General features: G+C 38.2%; 1 protein-coding gene across 1 annotated transcript in view; it reads right to left on the minus strand.

The window, feature by feature from the left end:
- Window positions 1-24261, minus strand: part of PGM5 (phosphoglucomutase 5) — a 153643-nt gene that overhangs the window by 121432 nt on the left and 7950 nt on the right. The window contains exons 2-6 of the mRNA XM_004677619.2: window positions 13443-13605; window positions 11050-11196; window positions 7820-7945; window positions 6181-6371; window positions 4841-4995 (exon numbers count right to left, since the gene is read on the minus strand). Coding sequence (XP_004677676.1) covers window positions 4841-4995; window positions 6181-6371; window positions 7820-7945; window positions 11050-11196; window positions 13443-13605 — 782 coding nt within the window. The remainder of the gene's footprint in view (window positions 1-4840; window positions 4996-6180; window positions 6372-7819; window positions 7946-11049; window positions 11197-13442; window positions 13606-24261) is intronic.

Below are 24261 nucleotides of genomic sequence, written 5' to 3' on the forward strand. Positions count from 1 at the left end.
CCATGTGGTCACCTCCGGGGCAGGCGGGAATCGAACTCATGCGGAATTGGTTTCAGCTTCTTAGTGCAGTGCTTTAACCCGCTGCGCCACCAGGGAGGGCCTTACCACTAAATTTATAACACCAGACCTCAAAAGCTATGGTTACCTTTCCACTTGAAAGTTTAGAAATATTAAGAGTTTTACACCATTGTGAATTCTTGGGTGCACCTCCATCTATTTGTTTGTTTGTTTGTTTCCTTAAATAACTTTAAGCATAGGACCAGGTTACTAAGTTACTATTATTCAATTCTCCTTAGTAAACCCCTTTCATGGTGCTGTCTCTTGGCTGCTTTGACCCAAACTGAATCAGCTACAGAGAGCTTCAGGACAATAACTACTGTGATACAAGACTTTAATTTTTTTTTAATTTTATTTTAATATGGGCTCCTCTCAATCATACTTATCTACTGAGGCAAAGTAATTCCCATCATTCTATAGCAGAAGCAATGTATAGAGGACTGAGTAATTGCATATTAGCTCCTGTCACTATTTTTCTCCTTACTATGGTTCATAAACTGGTCTCAAAGACAAAATAGCAAATATCTAAGGCTGAAATATTGTAGATCAGTAGAAACTTGCATGCTTACAGTATTAACACTGTCTGGATTCCAACGACCAGCTGAATATGTTCAAGATAAAGCAATAGTACATAATTCAGATTAGGGATTGGCAACAAAAAGCTAGTGCGAAAAACAAGTATGTTCCCAAGCATTACAGGCCTTTTCTAAACCAGGCCCAGCTGCATGTTTCTGATCTTTGGTTTTTACCCAAGACCTTCTTAGAGAGTCCTTTCCTGGCTATCTTATCTCAAAAAGATGTTCTATACTCACCAGTTATTATAGTACCAAGCTTATATTATAATTTATATTTGTATTTTTCTTTACTTATCATTATCTTTTCCCATTATACTGTAAGTTCCATTGGCTAGTCACAGAAGGCCTTAATAAATATTTCTTTAAGTGAACTGAGTGGCACAAAGAACTAATAGAAGGCAGAAGAGCACTGATTTCCTTCACCACCACCAACCTTCACTTACAGGTGGTCGACTTTACATGTCCTCCATTGAAATCAAAACTTTTCAGACCTGGTTCTCTTGTGCATGTTCAAGGATGCTAACCTTGCCTGAGACTGACTGTAAACAACTGTAATGATGAGGGAGAAAGACTATGTGTTTGCCTTATTTTGCACAGCATTAGGCACAGCCCCAAGCACAGATGGGTGTTTCATAAATATTATTGAAGGATGATGACACAGAGGATTATTTAATACCTCCACGTGATGTGGAGACAGGCTTCAGGCCACATATATACTTCGAATCTGCTTTATTTCTCAAATCATTTGAATGAAAATGATTTCAACACAGACTCATCTGCAATCACAAATCAGACACATGTAGAATGACAAATCCTCAAAGAATGCCATTTTCAAGGCTGAAACTCTTATTCCAAGGTAAATGAAATCCTTGTTCTAGTGATACTGTAAGTGTAGAAACTAAAGACACTGAAAGTCTTCTCTCAGGGAAAAACAATGATCTGTGAACAATAAAATCTGTCTGAATAATTCATCAATTTCAAGGGTGTAGTTCCCAAACCCATTCTAGAATTTAATGTGTCTCAACTCTCAGTTGTCATTCTGGAGCCTAGCATTTGTGGGCTTACTCATATGTTCACGAGTAATCTATATAATATGTATATTATATGTGCGTGCGTGTGATCACATATATATATATAAAGCCTAAATGGGAAACCAATAAAAGGATAACATTTTTGAAACTGCGTTTAAGAATTTAAGAAAGAAGCTTATGAGATATCGCATCATAAGAATCCACATGGGAGCTACACAACAGATCAAATACCCAAACGAATAACATCAGAGGCCCACAGAATTCTGAATCCGAACCAGCCAGCATGAATAATCCTTTTAAATGGCCACTTACATATCAGAACAGGTCCTTTGTGAAACTTCTAAGCAAAGCCTCTGGTTTCTGACTGAAACAGAGATTTACTGGGAAGAGGGCATAAAGTGACATTAAGAACTACTGGAAATTTCCACAAGAAAAGGGGACAAATGGTTTTTGTTGTCAGAACGAAACTGGCCTCTCCTGACCTGACTGACTTTGAGCTCAAGGGGCTAAGGTGATGGTGCACTGGTGAACTAGTGGTAGAAATTCTATGGGGACTACACCTGAGGTAAAATATACACAAAGAAAGAAATTAAATATATTTAAAAAGAAAGCTTGTAAAAAAATTTTGAAAAGAGTAAAAATAAAACCAAAATCATCCTAGACTCAATTATGAAAAAATAATACAGAGTCTCTCTGACCTAGAGGTAAGAAAAGATTTTACAGAGGACAAAATAATTACATAATAACCACACAAGAAAAAAATTAATGTTTTACCTAATCAAAATTCAAAATGTATGCTCATAAGAAGATATCACTCATAATATGAAAACACAAGAAACAGGAAGGGAAAAGTATTCGCCATATATATTATCTGACAAGACTTATTATCCAGAATATGTAAAGAATTTCTGCGAATCAATAACAAAAAGAGAATACATATTTTTAAATGAGCAAATACATTTTAAGCATCCATAATAAATAGTTACATAGTTGGACAACAAGCATTTGAAAGTGACTTTACTATCACTACTTACTAGGATGATGCAAATATAAACCACAGTGAAATAATAATTTACACTTTCTAAATAGCTAAAATAAAAAGGGCATATAACACCAAATACCAATGAGATTATAATACAATAAGAATTCCTTCAGCTATCTCTGGTGGTATAATGGGTTAAAGCACAGCACTACTGAAGCTATTGCAGCCACTGCTGCACGAGTTCAACCCCTGACCAGGAAGGTGATCCATATGGCATGGCAGACCTCTCCTGACTGCCCAATGCTCCCCCCAATAGTGTATTTCAGTACATCTGCCTCCTCTGCTTCCCACTCTGTCTCTGGTGACTCCTCTCACCTCCCCTGCACCTCTGGACTGTACTCCAGTTGTTGTGTGCATAAATAAATAAATCTTTAAAAAAAATTCTCTTAGGCAATGCAAATAAAAGTGTAAAACAGAAAATCACTGGGAAGTTTCTTTTAAGATTAAACATACATCTACCCTACAGCCAGCATTCTTCTCCTAGATATTTACCCAGGAGAAATGAAGATGTCTCCACAAAAATACTTACATGAAAATGCTAACAGCAGCACAATTAGAATAGGAAATAACTGAAAGCAGCCCCAATGTCTATCAACAGGAGATTAGAAAAATAAATTGTGAAATATATTCATGCAATGATGTTTTGCACAGCAACAAAAGTTAATGATCTACTAACATATGAGGTAAATGTTGATGATCCACAAATATACATTAAATAAAAACAATAAAGTATATAATATATGATTTTACTTAAGTACACTTCAAGCACAAGCAAAACTGATATATGGTAGTAGAAATTATGACACTGGTTGCCTCTGGAGGACTGAAAGGAGGCACAAGAGAAAATTTTGAGAGATAGGTTCTATATCTCAACTTATCTTTCAAAATTTATTAGATTGTACTCTTAAGATTACTCATTTCACTGTATATGAGTTTTACTTCATGAATGAATGAATAACACCAGGAGGAAATAGCCACACAAATCCAGAAGGTGGGATTCTGTAAGACAACTTCAAAAATCATTGTAATTAAGTAAGAAGAAGATTGCACTAGGTTATAAAAAACTTAAGGGAAAAAACAACCAATTGCAATATATGGTCTTGGATGGAATTATGCTTTAGGGAAAGCACCCATAAAACACATTTTGTGGACTCTCAGAAAATATGAATATAATCTTGGTTTTAGATGATATAAAAATGTATTAATACAAAGTTGGAGATTGTCAATGGAAAAGTAAAGCAAGTTACAAAGCAGTATATATTTTCAGGTCTCATTTTGTTATTATTACAAGAGACAAATGTATACCTATTACATATATTACATATATATATATATGAAGAGATCTGATAGGGAAGATACATTCATCAATAAACATAGATGATTCAGGAAGAGTAATATGTTCACAGTTCTTGTTTATCTGAGTTTTCTAATTTTCCACTAAACACATGTATTGTTCATATTAGAATAGATTTTGCTCAAAAATATCAGACTCTGTAATATACTATTTTATAAGACAAATTAAGAGGTGGTAGTGGTGGGTTAGGCAAGGGGAAAGAAAAACAACATTGTTTGAATCTCTTAAGTGCACCAACTGGGTAATTTCTATGTGTATCTCATTTTATTCTCCTAACAAACCCACAGTGTATTATTCCTATTTTTACAGAACTAATATGGGACAGGCTAGCATTTTCACATACTATCTATGCATATTTAACATACCTAACCTGCAAGCCTATGTTCTTTCCATCTCACTGATATATTTCACAGATTATATTACTCGACATGTGTGAAGTTTTTACTATACCCCAAGCACTCTGTCAAATGTTCTACATGATCCACCATGGTCATATCTCAGAATGATCCATGTAAGGGTGGCACTGTTATCAGTCTCATTTTGTATATAAGACAACTGAGGCACAGGAATAAAACACGTCTCCCAAATTCCATAATCAGTAATGACGTTCGTTTGGGTCATCTGATTCTTCATGTCCCTCCTAGAATATAAACCATATCCTAAGGTCACAGACTTTCAACAAGTTCCCATAGAGCGGGAGGAAATGAGTGAACCAACTGACAAAGGGGCTATCAACATCAGAGATTTTCCACAAAGTTTTTCATGAGACAGGTTTGCTTACCTGTCCAGGGCAGTGCTGGTAGGCATACTCCTCCCAAACCCTCGTACCCCCATCTGACGGAAATATGGAATGCAAGGGAGGTTGGCAGCAATAATGGCCAAGGAGTCGGAAGGGCTCACAAAGAAGCCATTTTGGCCTAAGATCATATAACGGTCCTGTGGGAAGGAATGAGTGAAAATGGTCAGAGGCCCCTGCGCTAGCAATTCATTCCCATTATCATCACAAGCCACTTTACTGCCATCCTCTATCTAAACAACCTACACCAATTTGAATGAGGCCAATTTGAATGAGGCCAAAGAGGGCATAGGAAACCTTTTAAATCTCTGATACTATAGGGTCCAGAATACTGAGGCAACTAGGAATGTGTTTCACCAGCTAAAGCATGTGTGACTAACTCTCAGGCTTCAGTATCCTCCACCTACATAGTTCCTGCTTTTTCCCCAAACAAGAAGGAGAGCAGGGATTGATGCCGAACTGACTGGTTCCTAAACATGGTGCTATCAACAAACCCAACCAGAAATAAAGATTCATTGCATGAAAAAAAAATCTTTTTAAAGAAACAGCCTATTTACAGCAGTGCTAAACTGGATCTAAGAATAAGGCTATTTTATCACATACTTAGCCACTAAACAGCAAGGCAGATGCAGGCAGAGCCAGCTAGGGTCTGCCCCATGCATGTCAGTCTCTGGATATGCTCAGTAATTCTTTAGTTTCCAATGTTTGGCTCATTTTATGGTAAGCAGGTTTCTAGTTTCATCACAAGATTTCTCATCACAAGCATTTTGCCACATAACAAATTGGCTGGAAGGCAACTTTGCCTTAAAAGAGAAAAGAACTAGCTAGGTAACAGTTTGGCTTCATTTCTCCATTGGCTAAATAAGAAAGTAAATCACTGTAAACTGATGAATTACATGTTCTAATTTACTAGTATGCAATCTAGCTTTACATTCTTTGATTTCACACTTGCAAATATGATCACCGCCACCACCACCACCCTACCCCCTCACCCCCCAACCCAGTGTACTATACTATGAATAAAGGAAAGCCTTAGAAAAGCAGTGCTTAGGTGTAATCCACTAAAGAAAATTCTTTGTGCAGTACTGCTATGAACCTAGACACATTTGTAAACATGTTCAAAGATTTTGTATTTCTGCAATATATTCATATTTGAATATTTTGTATTTATAATTTTGTTAATAATTTTTCATGTTTCATTATGTCCTTTTGAGTTTGCCTTTATTGCAAAATGGTCCTAGGGTCAATTAGTTATGTGGTGAAAATGTTTGCTGTGAAAATGCCCAACACGGGATAAAGAACACACTGAAAACTTCCCTACTTACTCCATCAGCATCAAATGCAGCTCCAAACCCATATTCTCCTCCTTTCATGGCTTCCAGAAGGGTCGTTGCATAAGTCAGGTTTGGGTCAGGATGCTGTCCCCCAAAGTCTTCCAGGGGAACACAGTTTATTGCAGAATTTGCTGGAGCACCCAATTCATCACACAAGACTTTTCTCACATAGGGTCCCATAACTACAAAAAAGATACACAACCATGTGAAATTTTTTTAGAACCCTCCAGGGTGTTTTTTGTTATTGTTGTTTTGTTTTGTTTTGCTTTGCTTTGTTTTGTTTTGTTTTGTTTTGTTTTCTGGTTAAAACAAGAAAGTTCACTTAATAACACAGAAGAGGGAAAAAAGCTTTTTCAAGACACAGTACAGAATAAGATTTACTCAACTCCTACTTACTCATTGAGCATCTGCTATAGCTATAGGTTTGGTTGCTGTGTTAGATATATAGAAAGTGTATTCAATAACCCACTTACATGAGCTTTTTCTCCAAAACTTTTCTCAAATGTTGCCAGAAAGAAATAAACTACTTAAAAATGATTCATTGTCTGTTGCTTTTTAAGTATTAAAAGCTTTAGTTAAACATACGCAAAAGCACTAAAAGGTTCCAGCAATATTCTTTGTCTCTGCAATCATTTTAACTCTGCCAAGTGTCTAATTAAACACTGGAAACTGCTGGAGCATATAAAACTAAGCCCATTTTACAAAATAAATCCTAAGGAAATAGTATTTTCCAGTTCACCACTCATTTATAGCATGTCTAACATGGGGTTCCAATGTTAGGGATGAAGGAGATTGTATTCAAAGCACCAAAAAAAAAAAAAAAAAACAGATCCAACATCACTGGGCTCTTAATCCAGTGATAGTATGAGTCAAACCCACATGTCAGCGATTGTCATAGTAGACTAGTCCATTCAATAGATTTTTGTGAAATAATTAGCTCCAACGGCTTAAAAAAAATAATCACCACAGGTAAATCTTCAAGAAGGAAGCAGCATTTATCAGGGAACTCATAGAGAGAATATAAATTTGACAGAGTGAGTAAGCCATCCAAATGGAAAGAACATTATGAGTATGAGGTCAGAAATTATGGTAGAACATCCAACACTTTTAGGGACTAGTCTATAATCTTGCTGACTAAAATATATGTGAAGATTTGCTTTCTGTTTTTTCATTAACACAAAACAAATCTCTTGATTTTGCCCTCAGAAGAGAAAAAAGTTTCATCCAAAGGATTAAAAATCAGAATAACACCAGATTTCTCAATTTTGCTACAAATGGTTGTAAAACAATGAAACAATGTCATAAGATTATGAAAGAAAAGAATATCAAACCTATCAAATCTTCCATTCAAAGTGGGAGAGTCTTCAAAAAACTAAAACTTTTGATCCATACAATCCAGTTATCCCACTTTTGGGTAATTACTTGAAGAACACCGAAAACCAATTTGAAGAGACAGCTACACCTCATGATCATTGCAGCCCTCAAGTCTTCCAAAGCATTCCAAACATCTGAATATATACACATCGGGCAACATGTGAATCCAACCTTCTTCAAAACCCCAGAAACCCAACATGAGAGAGGTCTTCTTAACATTTCTTTCCCACTGATTAGTAGAAGGCCATGAATTTACCTCCATGCATTGCATCAACTCGGATCTTCAGTTGACTGGGCCCTGTCAGCAAACTCTTGATGGCATTAAAGTCAAAAATGTTCCGAAGGAGGTTGAGATAGATATCCACTGGATCCACTATCTCCACTAAGGAGAGGAAAACAACAGAAAACACTAATGACCGAGGGTATTCTCAGAGTCATGAAAATGAATCACCACCATCAGAGCTTGAAATACTAATCACATTCCCATCACTATGTGGAAAGTGTTCACTCATAGACAAAATCAATCATTAAAGCACAATCAAGATGCTAAAAACTTCAATGGGTATAAATAATATCAAGTAATAAATTCTTCTTTGTAAGTGAAAAGTCAACCACAAGAATAAAGTAGTTATGATAAAACTATACACTATTATCCCTACTCCCACCTTCCTTTCAAAATTGCACACAATTAGATGCTAAGAGTCACCTTACAACACTATGGCAAGGCCCCCTATGGGGGCTGGTGTGAAACAAATCAAAAAATGAGCTCAGCTGTGACCTTTTCCAAATGTCATTGTGCCTACCAGATCCAGGTTCTGAACTGGTGCTGAAGAACATATTCCTGAATTTACATGAAAGCTCTTATATCTTCAATCTAGTACCAATTCAGGAAAATGCCAAACTTCTGGAAATTCTCACTAAACATAAATGTTCGCCAGTGTCTGGCACCATCCAATGATTTGAAATCCAAAACAAGTCTTTTCTACCTATTTGACAGATCATAAACCACCAAATACAACCTATTATTTTACAAAGTAGGAAAATAAATAATTAATGCTGAAAGTATTAATCCCAGAAGCAGTATAGGAACTTTAAGCACTACAATTTGTCCAGGAGTCCTGCATTTTTAAATTTGCAGATAAATTTTGAAAATTACATAATTTTTTTTCAATTTTTTCAAATATAAACTACTTTGAAATTGTGAATAGTGGAAGTTCATAAAAATATTACCAATCTACCTTTAAATTTTTTCAGTAAATACAAAATATAGTATCTAATTGAAGAGATTTTAACATGGTTAAGTATACATAGAAAAATAGTTTTCTCGGCCCTTAAATTACATGTAAAGTATCTATGTCCACTTAAATGTAATGCAATTATTTTTTAGGGAACACAAAGAGCTTTAAATCATCTTTTGCCATGAGGATATTAATCTATAAAATCAATTAACTAGCAATCTATATGAATTAAATGCCTAAAAATGTTTAAACATAGGCCTTGTTATATGTATACATTTACCATAAGAAAATAAATAATTTATAAAATAAAAGGTTATTGAGGAATACATTAGAAGTTTTACTCACTACAATAAAGGATATTTTTGGCAATTTCATACTGATTCTTTAATTCTTGAATCTGCTGTCTAAATATACTTGGTACTTAGAGCATTGTGTTATGTAGATTCATCATATGGTCTTTACCACAAACATTCTCACACATAACTGGTCATAAGGCAATTTTGCAGCAAAAGATAAAAAGAACTGGTTGAGTATCGGTTTCAGCTGATGTAGTGCTCCCATTTTTATATAATTAAAAACACAGCAGTAAAACTTACCGGAAGTGTGAAATAACAAAGTGTAAAGCCAGATTGCAGACTGTACTGAAAATAACACATCAGTTTGCAAATCTTTCAGTGAGCAGTCATCCCTTTCAGCCATCAAAACTAAAAATTTAACAAGTTATGGCAAAGGCAAAAAAACCAGCTAGTAATCCACAAGTATTAATTTTTAATTCTTTAAGCCATCTAGCTCGCTCTCCAATGCCACATAAATTAGAAGTTGGAGGTAAATGGAGAAGCAAAATCTTCCTATGTCCACCAAAAGTAATGGTTATATGATTCCTGAAGAGTATGTCTCTAGAACATGATGAAAATTGTTTGCCATTTGAAGGACATGAGATAGAATTTTGTTACTGGTACAGAATCTGGCTTAGATTGATCAAAGGATTTTGTCAGAGGCAACATATGGTGCCTAAGTCATCAGGACCTAAGTATAACGCCTTTCAATTCATTTCTGCTGGCCAGATAAGTGAGCAATTGATTAAAAATCTTCCCCCAAAATGTGAAATGTTGGCCCAGCACTATGATCCTTATCAATCCATTTCCAGCTTTTCTCTGTGCCTAAAGTACCAGGTGACCTAAGTCAGGTGTATTTTATCTTTTTAACTACCTTAAATTACTTGTAGAATAAGGGTGCCATCTTAGGGAAGTAAAGGGGAAAAAGATATATTTGTTTCATCATTACTCGTATGTCTTCTAGGAAAAATCAATAGTATAGAACTGGGGGTATTATACGCTTACTTTTGCCATTAATGTTACATGGTTCTCTATTAATCCATAGTACAACAGGCTGTAAGCTGAATATTTCAGAAACTATTCACGCTGATAATATCTTTACCAGTTTCATTCTGGTTCTCTGATTCTTAAACCACTTGCCTAAGTCCATTCAGCACTTAATTGAATTACTTTGTAAAATTTCCTAACATAGTGTTTGATACACAGGGGGTGATCAATAATTGTACACTGATTCAAACTAATCAAACTGCATGTTTCTGCTTAGGAAACTTCTAAAGTTTCCATATAAGTTTCCTTGCTGGATCTCTTCACTATTGAAGTCATTACAGCATAAAGACATGTTTTGTAATTCACAGCCTTCTTTGAATGCTGTAAGAGAGTCAGCTATGAAATTTTCTCCTGTGTTGCAAATGAAATATAGAGTTTGGAAAGCAGTTTTTGAAAGTTGCCAGTTCTGAGTATCTTGGCTGCTCTCATTCCCAAGAGCAAATAAAACCCATCTATTTGTTAAAAACTACTCTCTAAGGTAGAAAAATCCAATCACCCAATTCTTATGAGTATATCCCTCTAGAGGTCACCCCCAACCTTGGAGGAATTCTACTTCTAAAAAATATTTTCTGTTGGGCCCTCCCTGGTGGCACAGCAAGTTAAAGCACAGCACTAAGAAGCTAATGCCACTTCAGCATGAGTTCAATTACGGTCCCAGAGGTGACCCACACGGCGCAGCAGACCTCTCCTGACCCACCCACTGCTCCCCTCAGCAGTGTACTTCATCAGTTGGCCTGTTCTGCTCCCCCCTCTGTCTCTGGTGTATCCTCTCACTGCCCCTGCACCTCTGGCCTGTACCCCAGTGCTGTATGAATATATATATATATATATATATATATATATATATATATATTTCTGTCTATTACCTCTAAATGGTTTGAATTTGTTCTCCAGGTCAAATTCTTGTCTTCCTAGTCGAGACAGGTCAATTCGGAGATCCGGACATATGGCATATTCCTCGATGGTTTTGCTGATTTGATAAATTTTGTCAGAGACGACATCTGGTGCAGGACCTAAAATTTGAAAGTAATGTACCACCTAAAATAGTTTTCTTAAAACATGCCCAGAATTAGGTCAGAATATGTTACCTCCACTTAGTATCATTCATTTGTTCTCTGAACAATAGACAACAGGTCACAGGTCAATTAGTCTCTATATCTCTTATGCTATATTCATCCTCTATGGAGGAAATTTGGTCAGCCTCACATGTTTTATGAAGGCTAATAACCCACATGTTTATTTGTCTTAGTCTTCCTTTAAGCAATGATACGTCTTTCCCTAAAAATAGTTTCACACCTGCCAGGGAGTCCCGGTTACGTAATCAGCTTTATTCAGGATATGAGACACAAACAGGATATGTATTTGACAGAAGTGAGAGATTCCAGATTTAAATTGCAACTTCCCAAATGTACCTAGAGATAGAAAATAAGGTTTGTACTCACATATCTGCTGCCTACTAGATGTGTGTGTCTGCCAGGGTAAATTATATTCCCTAACTCACAGGCTCTTTTAAATTATATTCCCTAATTCTCAAGTCTTTAAAATGAGGTTAAAAAAAAATTAGATACATTTCCTTGCAAGGTCAGGTTCACAGTTAAGTTGAATAGAATAATGAAATAAACATGAAATCCATAGTTGTATTCGTTCAGTTTTTCTTTTTAATTTTTTTGCACTGTGATGCAAGTCTCTATATTTATGCAACAAGTTTAGGGTTTAAATAAATTCAATTGAAGGATCTAAAATACACACTACAGATAGGAAGGTAGATAGGTAGGCAGATAGACGGATAGCTTTGTGTATAAATCTACCCATCAACTAGACTGTAACTTTCTACTAAATAGAAATTATTCCTTTCTTTCTTTTATATCTCAGTCCTTAAAGCTACACTGTCCAACATACCACTAGTGGGTATTCAGGCCTTGACGTGGGACTAGTCAAATTGATTATGTTCTGTAACTGTAAAATACCCATCAAATTTGAAGAATTCATTGAAAAATGTAAAAGACTGCATTCATCATTTTATACTAACATGTTAGAATAACACGTTCAATATTTAAGTAAAATAAAATATATTATTTACTTCCTTTATTTCTTTCCCATTTTTCACCTGGGTACTAGAAAATTTTCAATCATTTATATGACTCATAATATATTTCTATTTGACAGTGCTGTTTAGAACATAATACAGTTACTGCCTCCTGACAAATGCTCACTACACATATAAAAGGAAAGAGCATCCAAACTCATCAAACCACATACATTAAAATGTGCTGGTTTTTCAAATAGCAAGTACAATAAAGCTGTTCATGAAATCAGCATAGCCCATCACAGTACACAGGAGAAAAAAGAGCTAGATTTTACCAACATTTTTTTGTCATATAGAAAACTGAAGACCATAATGAAAAAACAATTGCATGCATTTCAGTGAAAGAAAGTCAACACGATCAAAGAGAGTCCAGGATTTGTGCTGAAAAACCATGTCTGGCATGAGTAGCCAGCAAGGCAACCTTGAGCAAAAAGCAGACTCTCAAGGCTTCAACTTGTTCATCTGTAAAATGAAGGGAATATTCTAAATGATGGGTGAGGTTATTTTCCAACCATAAAATCTAGACTCCTTTCATACTAGGCAAACATCAACTATTCGATCATTTCACTGCTCTGAGGAGTGCAGGGGACCAAGAAAAGAAATGGACTCAAGATTCCAATGTGCTACCTCCCTGGTATGTCACCTTGAACACTTTGATAGGTAAGAGATTGGTCCACAGGATGTCCAGATACTGGGTTTTGTCCAGATGTTTTCTATGAGGATGTTAATGGTTACATTAACATCTGAATGAATAGACAAGTAAAGCAGTTGGCCTTCCCCAACATGGTGGGCCTGAAAGGAACAAAAGGCCGAGTAAGTGAGAATCTAATCTCTCTGCCTATCTCCAAATGAACACATTGGTTCTCAAGCAGCTTCCACAGCAGACTCACAGTTACTTCTACCGACAACTATGTTCCTTTCCAAGCAGGTAGACCATCAGCTATCTTGGGTCTCTAGCTGCCAACTACAGATCTTGGTAGGTGACATAACCACAACAGTTAACTCCTTGCATCACTTTATATCTTTCTCTGGAAAACCCTAATACAGGCACTTCGCTAGACTTATTCTAAGCTATTCCCTATCCACTTTGCTTTCTACCATTATATGATCATTGTAAAACTATATAATGTAAGAGGAGAGCAGTCATGGCAAATCATATTCTGAATAGCATACCTCCATTGGCAACATTAAACTTCACTCCAAACTCTCCCCCTGGTCCTCCAGGGCAGTGGCTGGCTGTCAGGATGATTCCACCAGCTGCCTTGATCTTTCTGATAATGCAGGAAACTGCAGGTGTCGACAAGATGCCATTCTGTCCAATAATCAGTCGTCCAATCTGGATCAGTCAGGGGGAAAAAAATCAATTCCGTTACAAGGGATTGAAGGCATTTCAACAGGAAAGTTTTCCAGGCTCGGTCAAGATAAAATAAATCACTTGGCAAAAGGAACTGAGAAAGCTTTACATTAGAGTAGGTTGGGGGCAAGCTGGGGCATAGGAGCAGGTGTAGGGCTCTGGCACTGTCTGCCCTACCCCATGTCTCCATGGCCACTTGGTGGGGGGAGCACACATTTAGCAGTTAATTAATAACCTATAAATTGGATCTGCCTCATTAGTTTGAAACACCTGCTTTTATTGACCAAGGGGTTAGCATGAACCACACAAGAAGTTCCTAGTTTGTTACTGACTCTGAAATTCACGATTTGCATGTGAATAAACTGGAAGTTACAAGAAAAAAGAACAGTGCTTCACCTCTCCCTCTGCCTCAGCACAGACTCTCACAAGGCAGCCTACTTATTATAAGCTTGCCATTGGCAGGTGTCTTTTAACTGTACTCAGAAGAACCACCCTCCCAGAGGCAGGAATTTTATTTCTGCCACTAAGTATGTGCCAGGGACACTGGAGAAAATACCCAGTCATGCTAGTCAGAGATCTGGAAGTCATCCATGGGTTTGGCCAGACTGTGTCTCCAGCTATAAAATTGACTTTTACAAAAGAAAGGACATAGCCCTGCAGAGCATGACGCTGTGTGCTTTGTTTAAAAATAGGGCCCAATGTCTTCCAGTGCCCTGGTGCTCAAATCTTGCTACCAAGTAAAATCACTTCTGAAGCTTATAAACTCCTCAGTATTCACACCGTACTAATTATAATGCTGGGGGTGGTATGCAGACATTAGTAGTTTCAGAGTCTTCACAGGTGACTCCAATGTTCACCCGAAGCTTCGTGATCAAAACCCCTGTCGCTTAAAGGGCCAGCATCACAGGCCAGCTTGCTAAAAACGCACAAGCTCAACCCCACTTAAGACCTCCTGAATAAGAATCCATGTTTTAACATGAACATCTCCCCTCCTTCCATTCCATTCAGCTAAAGCTGAAAATGGCATAGTTTTAAAGCAAGAAAACACCATTAGTTTTTGTTGTAAAAATGTCCACTGTTGCTAGACCCCTCCCACCTTCACCCCCCAAAAAATAACCTGCCAAGTAACATGTAAAACCCAAAATACAAAAGCAAGCATGAGACCATAAATGTCTACCCCGTGTGGAGTAGTTTCCGGAGCAGGGGGTGGGGGGAGTGGGGAAGGGGGAGTAGGGCGATCCCCACAGCCAGGGGGCAATGCTGCCTCTACACCTGCTGCTGTTTTTGACTTTTCACCTTTTGTCAAAAAGTAAAAATTCGATTTATTTTGGTTAGTGAAAATAGATACTGATGTATGTCTTTCGTAAAAGCAAAGTGGGGTACGGTGAACTTAAAGTCTGAGAAATGGCCACGTGGCCCACGAGGCAAGGCAGGCTCTAGCTCACCGGCACATTCACTCTGCCACCAGCCATCACAGTGCCAGAAGCAGGTCACTGACCTAATCTGACTGTGAGGAAGAGACAGAAAAATATATGAAAGAGAAAACAAGAAATCCAGAACAAAACAATCCAGAATGATGTGGCAGGGTCAGAGGTATGCAACACAGTGTCCCCAGGCTGTATTTCCAAGTGGTTATCAGCAAATATGCCCAATCTCCAAAGCTGCAGCAGTAATAATAACAACTAACTGGATACATCTTAGGAAGGGAACCAACAGGGCTCTACAATAAAGGATGAGGTATGGATTCTAAAGAAACAAAAACAGCTGAAGGAGCTTGAATTTTGTACTAACTGAAAAGGGACTATAGTGAAAGATTTTGAGCAGCTGAAGTGACTTGATATCACTGACATTTTAGATCACTGACAGAGCAGTTCAAATGATCATATTAAAGAAAATAAGTCAGCAAAGCATTCTAATGACTTTCTCCACTCCCCACCCCTACAAATCCAAGGTAAAGTCCAAGTCTTCATCATTGTCTACAATACTCTACATAATCTGACCCCTTCACTTCCCATCCATCTGCCCCAGGCCCAAGGGCTGGTTTGCAGTTTCTCAAACACACCAAGCATGATTAGGGCTTTCCCTTGCACCTTCCTCAGCCTGGAGCATTCTTAATCTGGTATTCATGTGTCTGGTCCCTCATGTCCTTTGCATTTCTGTTCCAGGGTCCACTGATCAGACAGCATGATTGACAGCCTGATGTAGTAAGTCCCCAGGGTCCTACTGTCCTCTATTTCATTTACCCTGATTTAATCTTCTGTATCACACATATTATCACTTCATATTTTCAATATTATTTCTTCACTATTGCCCTACTATATGTAAGTTCTAAGGACTTTGGCTGTTTTGTTTTTAACCACTATAGCCTGAGAATAAATGTAACATGCAGTAAGTACAAAGTAAGTAAGTGCTGGATTAATTGAGAAAATGAATCACTGCTATATGGGAAAATGCACTGGAGAGTGACAGGAGCAGAAGGAGGAAGATCAGATGGAAGATTATCACAGCATAGCTGCATGTGGCTACTGCCTTGGACTAAGTTGGAAGCAGCAGAAATGACAAAAGTGATTATGTTTGAGATAAAATTTTGGAAGGAGAATGAGCAAGTCACACAGGTGAAATAAAATATGGAAGGGAAAAGCTATGGTAACTAGCATCTACTTGCTCCCCCTTGCCTCCTGGCATTCACACCTATCTGCATTGAACAGATAGGTGGGCAGCTCTGGGTGGTAATAGAACAATGCAGAAGTGATAATGAATGACTTCCAAGGTGAGACTGATTGACACTGCTGTTCTTGCCTTGCTCTCCTGGAGTGTCAGTCTGGGGGAGACCAGTCATTACGTCCTGAAGATATCAGGAGCTTTGTGTAGGTACCATGAGGAGTGAAACTGAGGTTTTTCGCCAATAGACAGCACCAACTGTGCAGCTGTGTAAGTGAAGCATCTAGCGGTGAATCCTTCACCACAAGTCAAACCTTGACAAGACAAAGTCCCCATATATGACTGTGACCTCATTGGAGTGCCCAAACTGTGGGTAGTATCACTTGTTGTTTTAAGTCCCCAAGTTTTGTCATAATCTCTTACACAGCAAGAAATAACTAATTTAGGGATAGTAAAGTCTCAGCCTTCTACATTTAAAATATGATGGATAATGGAATCACTTAACAAGATAGAAAAGATATAGGATAATAATTACATTCATAGTATTATCCAGAGCTATGATCAGTTATGTTCCACATGTGAAATGTGTGAAAACTTATTTAGTCACTCAACATATTTTACTGGGTATCAGCATGAACAGGCCATGCAGAAGACCTGACAGATACACCAATGAATACAATTTAATTTAATGCAAGAAATAAATCTATATATTCAAAAATTCAAAAATATTTGCATTTTTTGCTAATAATTTTCTATTATCTTCCACTTTTCAGAATAATCCTTAAATCATTTTTACAGGGGGCAATGTGTAGCTATTTTCTACTGTAGTATTCATCAGGAAAAAATGTAAATCTCAATAGATGTTCAACAATAAGGAGCCTATTAAGTAAAGTATGATGTATCACATTCTTCGGTCATTTAAAGACCAAAGATTATGCAGTTGTTTCAAACCAGGTCAGCAGTCTCCCAAAAGCTGTGGTCCTGTCCCACAGTACAGAGTTAATGCTGAGGAGCAGTCCAGAGACTGCAGCCCACCCTTTCATCTAGGTGAGGCCACTGATTCATATTCTCACCAGACTATAAACTAATGTGAGAATGGAAACAGACAGAATGATTATTCTCTGGCCTAAGATGTTAAGAAGCAGATACATCTTTTTTACACTGATTATTTCCCCAGTCTCAAGACAAGTGATCAGGTGGTTTTAGAGATGCCAGAGCCACAAGAAGGAAGGAGTCAGGCTCCCTACTTCACTGGGTAGGCAAGAGCTTTTGAACACCAGCAACATCCAGAATGAACTTTAATGAGAAATAACATTCTATTGTTTTTTATGGCAATAAAAATTCCTTACATTTCAGGTTTATTTACTATGACAACTTACATTTTCTTAAGTCACAGAAACATAAGCAAATGCTTTTAAATAATACAAATTCAACAATGCACCAAAAGATCATATACAGTGACCAAGTGGGGTTTATCCCAAGGACACAAGGAAGGGTCAACATCTGAAAAACCAATCAACATATTCAGCATATCAATAAAAAGGAAGACAAAGCCCAAATGATCATAGCAATTGATGTAGAGAGAGCATTTGATAAAAATTAAACATCTATTTATGATTAAAAAAAAAAACTTCAAAAGGGGGATAGATGGACCATACCTTAACACATAAAGGCCATACATAACAAACTTATAACTAACATCACTCTCAAAGGTGAAAACTGAAAGTTCATCCACTATATTCTGTTTCAAGGAAAGAATGTCCCCTCTCACCACTACTATTCAACATAGTATTGGAAGTCGTAACTAGAGCAATTGGACAAAAGAAGGATATAAAACAAATTCAACTTGGCAAAGAAGCAGTAAAGCAATCATTATGTGCTAAGGATATGATAATATACATAGAGAACCCCAAAAGCTCCACTGAAAAACTAACTGAAACAAATCAGTTCAGCAAAGTAGCAGGATACAAAATCAATATTCAAAAATCAGCTGCCTTCCTATGTGCAAACAATTAACTAGAAGAATAACTCAACAAAACAATTTCAGCACCACCCCTCACCCCCAACCCTGGCACAGCGGGTTAAAGCACAACACTAAAGCGGGAGCTTGACCCCCTGCCAGGAAGATGACCCACATGGTGTGGCAGAGCTCCCCTGTTTTGCCTGCTGTTTCCCTCAGCAGTGAATTTCAGTCAATCTGCCTGTTCTGCTCCCCACTCTGTCTCTAGTGAGTCCTCCCATCCCCCACACCTCTGGCTTGTACCCCAGTTCTTGTATGCATAAATAAATATTTCTTAAAAAACAAAAACAAAAACGGCCCCTCCCTAGTGGCGCAGCAGGTTAAAGCACAGTACCAAGAAGCTGAAGCCACTGCAGCATGAGTTTGATCCTGGCCCCGGGAGTTGGCCCATATGGCCCGGCAGACCTCTCCTGACCTGCCAGCTGTCCCCTCAGCAGTGTACTTGTCAGTCGGCCTGTTCTGCTCCCCACTCTGTCTCTGGTAAGTCCTCTCACTGCCCCTGCACCTCTGGCCTGTACCCCAGTTCTGTATGCATGAATAAATAAACCTTTAAGAAAAAAAATTCCATTTACAATTGCATCAAGAAGAATTAAATATCTAGGGGTAAATGTGACTTAACAAACTGAACAAAGATGATAAAGAATCTCTACAATGAAACTACAAGACATTATTAAGAGAAATAGAGGAAGACACAAAGAAATCGTGAAATATTCCCTGCTCACAAACTGGAAGAATTAACATTGTTAAAACAATCTTACCCACAGCAATATATAGACTAAATGCAATCCCTATTAAAGCTTCAATGGCATTCTTCAAATATATAGAATAAACATTACTGAAATTTATGTGCAACCAAAAAAGACCCCAAATAGCCAAAGCAATGCTGACAAAGAGGAAGAATGTGGACATCATATTCTTGACTTCAAAAGACATTACAAAGTTATAATAATCAAAAGTGTGGTTCTCGAACAAAAACAGATACACAGAGTAATGAGCTAGAATTGAGAGTCCAGAAATAAACGTACCCCTATATGCACAGTTAATTTTCAACAAAGCAGCCAAGAATATACACTGGAAAAAGGAAAACCCCTTCAACAAATGGTGTGGGGAAACTGGACAGCCACATACTAAACAATGAAGCTAGTGACCAGCACTGGAAGCTAGCACCGGCAGGCAGTGATTTGCCCCTAGAGTCTATGTAGGGATTATGACCCTGCTGATGTCTCAGTTTTGGCTTAGGGCCCCCACAACTGTGAGAGAATAAATTTCCATTGCTTTTAGTTAATGAGTTTATGGCAATTTGTTACAGAAACTAAAACAAGACCAGTAAACGAACACAAAATCTGTGTTCGTTTGCTGCTGCAGCAAACTGCCATAACTTTAGAGCTAAAAACAACAAAAAAGTATTCCCTCACAGCTCCAAAAGCTGGAAACTGAAATCAAGCAGGGTCCCACTCCCTGGGGGGAGCTCCAGGTGAGAGTCCATCCCTGCCTTTTCAGTTTCAAGTAACTGCCAGTATTCCTGAGCCTGTGATCACCACTCCATACTCTGCTTCTGTCTTCACTTGGCCTTCTCCTCTGTGTCTGGTTTCTTCTGTTCTATAATTCTCCCTCTCCAATTAGTCCAAATGCCATTAAAAAACAAACAAACAAACAAAAAAAAAAAACCCATGACTTTCAGAATTAAGAAACTAGTCAAAATTACAACCTTTAGAAGCCCTAGCATTCATATAAAGAAGAAACACTCAACCCAAAGTCTAAAAACCCACATACCAGTCCTGACTCTGCCCCTGACCTTCACGTCAGGGTAGAGCCCCTCACTCCCTGAGGGGTGGTGTCTTCATCTGCAAAGCCAAGAGGCTACAGGCTTGTGAGATTCCTAAGGTCGGCATTACGTAAAGGAAAAGCCTGTGAAATGAAACATGACATACATCATGCCATTGCCTTCCTCAATTTCCATCTCCCTTCTCCAGCACTTACTCATTTTCAGGTGGCAGATTATCTTTTCAACTACCATTTCACATCTGAAAAAGCCCTAGAAGTACTACACCCCACCAATGTCACAGACCACTACCACGCCAGAGAAAGATGGCCTACTTTCATCATTTGTTTTGGTTTTGTTTACAGCAGAGTAGCAGCATCTGACTTTTATTCCTGAGTGAATCCCAGACCACAGCCCAGGGAGAGCCAAGACACAGCATTCTGCTGTGCCTCACTCATCCTCCCAAAGGAGGCACTGCAGAAAGGCCTCTCCCATACTACCTGGCCCAGCTTTGGCTGCAGGTAGGGGAACCCCATGCAATCCTATAAAGTTACACTAACTTGGGCGAGTCACTGAAGCTTCTCCTTCAACTCTCACAGGGCAAGGGAATTGAGATGGACACTGGTCCCTACACTCCACACACAGGAGGCTCCTAGATAGGGATCCGAGGAGGTACAGAAAGCCATGTGAGCACTGTCACATGGGCCCCAAAGACCCACAGTGAGACACACTTTCCGGGACACATATGTACTTAAGAAAGCATGAACTTGTTTTCCATCCAGTCATGACCCCCAGTCACCCCTGGGGGAAGGGAGGGCACAGCAGGAGTCCTGTGTGTTGCCATCACTTCTGCTGCTGGGGTTACTGTGACCTCTGTGTGTGTCCTAGCTTGATCCTGTTGCCTTCCAGCTACCATCAGACCTTGCCTAAATTGTATCATTTTTGTTTGATCCGCCCAAGAAAGGGCATAGCAGGTGCTTTAGGGACTCTATATGCCTCCTCCATATGCCACAGACCAGTGTCCTATGAAAATTTTATTTCATAAATCTTTCTTCCAGCATTTCCTTTACACCCAGTGCAATATACAATGAATTCTTTTAATGATTTTATTTCTGATGGTCCCCTTTTCCAATATGCTAACAACAACTCTCCTGAGTTAGACTTGCTATGAATTCAGTTTTTAATTAGCTGAAATTAAAGTCCTAGAGAGCACAGATGTATAATTTAAACCCTCAGACTAGAATCTCAGAGTAGATGCAGAATTTTAAGTCCAAGTGAGTTTTCTTCTGTAACTTAACACTAATGAAAGTAGGATCGTTTTCATGTGTGAACTCTCTTAAATAAAACCTCTCCCTTTATGATTTCCTTTTAGCTTTAATTTTAAAGTCCCAAAGGAAGACAAGAAAAAAGCAAGCATGACATTGCTCAGGATCCAGTATTCACTGTGTCATATCCTTATAATTCCCAGAGTGAGTTAGAGAGAGTGAAGAGAGCAATCAACAGAAACTTCCTTGATGTTTTGCAGAGAAAGGGTTTTGAAGGACCACACAGCCACCACTATGCCCATCTATGAAGTGCATGGAAAGCCATACACACAACAGTGCCTGTTTCCTGTCTTCTCAGTTAAACAAAAAAACTAAAAACATGAAGAAGGCCTAAACCAAGTTGCCATAGATGGTGGGGCTTCAGCCTTTCTGGTCCCATCGGTTAGAGAGGAGTGCCGGCCTTTAAACAGAGCTGCACGTGAGTAAGCAAGAAATGGCTAAGTGGAGTTTCAAGAAATAACAAACTCAAGACATGGATGTGTTTATCCAAACATCAAGGGACTTCTCTATTTGCACATGGATAATTGTGTAGTTATATGCCTTGTTATATGGAGACCAGATGGGAGCAACCAAGCTCATCTTCAGCTTCCTGTCCCTTCTAGAAATCTTTAGACACACACTTGTGTTGACAGGAGAGATGAGAATCCATTATGATTTCACGTTCAATTCCAAATATCTGGACAAGTGCAAAAAAAGTCACAGGCATCTAGAAGTATGGGCCAAGTTCTGTTCCTTAGTTAGTTCACCAATTCTCAAGACTTCACTGAGGAGATCAGGTAATATCCTTTGTCTTCAGTGCAGAATGGAGGTGGTGAAATTGGAACTTGTGTCCCTACTGGTGATTGGGTAATTCAGTGGTTGAGAAATGCTGAAATCCTTACCCTAAAGTATAGGGCTCAGCTGAGGTGAACAACCCAGGATAAGAACCACTGACTGGATCTAGCTAGGTCAAGAAAGCAGAATCGACAGCCCTGAGATAACTGAGGTAGTGGGATGCAGAAAGGAAAGCATGCAAAAACTGTCTTTACCATCAACTGGCTGTAGGACTATGCAGGATCCCAAATACCTAGTATCTGTGTTTTACTATCTAAAATATCTAAATGAGCACATGATGAGGGTGAAAACAAATAAACAACCTTAGTGGCCTGCTAACTGACCCATGTTGATTAAGCTCACTGCAGAAGCTGTCCTTGACAGGTAGATTCCTAACAAGTATAAAATGACTTATGCTGTTTAGATTTATTAGTAGTAGCCCACCCAACTTCTACACAAGTTCTATTTGTTTCATAAAAATAATGGTCCTTTGGGAACATGTAGTTCTCTCTTTTAGCTCTATGTAGTCTTCAAATGCTTCTGACATCTGATTCTGTGCTACCCACTTCTTGAGGACATCCAGGGAAGATGTATCTTTGGAGGAGGGGTGTCCTGTGAGTATGTGCACACACTTAGGCTGCTTGATCAACTATCAATAAGCTAAAGAACACTTTCTATTCAGTACCTTTATAGGTAGGCAGATATATACACATATACAACCAAAAACTCAGTATTTTTGGCACCTTCATAAATAGATGCTGTATAGATAGATATTTAGAGACAATATTCATATATATTAATATATTGGGTTGTCAATATATTTTTTGTTTTTTCTGTTTTTCAAGCAAAAATGTGTCATGACTCTTCCCAACAACCCAATATATTATAGTATACATATGTGTGTGTATATATGTAAATATACATATTGAAAAATATGATGTAGATCTTTAAATGAATTCCATCAGCCCCATTTGACTGGTTGGGAAACGCTTACTGTCCATTTGCTAAATGCCCTTACCCTTTTTACTATGTTCCAGTGAACTAAAGACCGCTGACAACCAAAGGTTTACAGCTCAGCAAGATTAAACAATTTACTGTTATTTATGAGAGCATAACTGTATCTTCTGTATTATATGCCACATTAGCGTCTGTCACTTTACATTTGGAAGATCCTGTATAAAAAAAGACTATGCCCACTAACCAAACACACGGTGGAGCCACAGGAACAGGCGCCCTGACAAACATCCTGACAAAATACTTTAAAACATCACTAGCGCCTGCAGCTGCGCCCTGCAGACAACTCAGCAGATTAGCATGGAGTCTCTTCGCCTCTGTTCCTCTCAGTAATCTCACACATGGTCCAGTCCATTAGGCTTGGAAATCCTCATGAAATGAGCAGATTAAGATCTGCCTTCAGGAGGTGGGGCTGGGTCAATCTGCTGTTACCACAGCCTGAGCCTCTGGAAGGTTTAAGGTGGGAAAGCATGGTATTGACTCAGCTAATTCCTAACAAGAAATAATGTACAGCCCTGGTCACACACACACACACAAAAACAAAAACAAAAAAATCTTATTAAAGTCTATGCCAGAGCAGCTGCTGCTACTTCAAGTACTGTGGCAGGGTGTGTGTGTACATGAAGGGATCATACTTCAGCCCAGGAGCTTTGAAGAATACCAAAAGTCAAAAAGAAATCTCCAAAGCAATTGTGATCACCACACCAATATTCAACTTCAGAATAGGAAAGCTATTCAAAAACACATATGCATATGTTCTTACATTTGACTTAGAGGAAAACAGTACGGCAACAATGTTGTACTCTATGATTAAATCAAAGAATTGAAAAAAAAATCCATCTCCACATTCAATCCTAACAATGCTGGAAGATATGGGGGGAGAGAAGGCAAGTATTACTAATTTTCCTCTTTTTATAAATGAGCTGCAGAAAGCTAAGCGACTTCCTCATGTCAAGTGCTAGTACCGTGATTCAAATCCAGAGCATCTCCTTTTTTCTTCATTATTCTTTACTGAAATATATTTATCATGAAAGCATCCATTG

The sequence above is a fragment of the Condylura cristata genome, unplaced genomic scaffold, assembly GCF_000260355.1.
Source record: "Condylura cristata isolate star-nosed mole 26May11 unplaced genomic scaffold, ConCri1.0 scaffold00006, whole genome shotgun sequence".
NCBI lineage: Eukaryota > Metazoa > Chordata > Mammalia > Eulipotyphla > Talpidae > Condylura > Condylura cristata.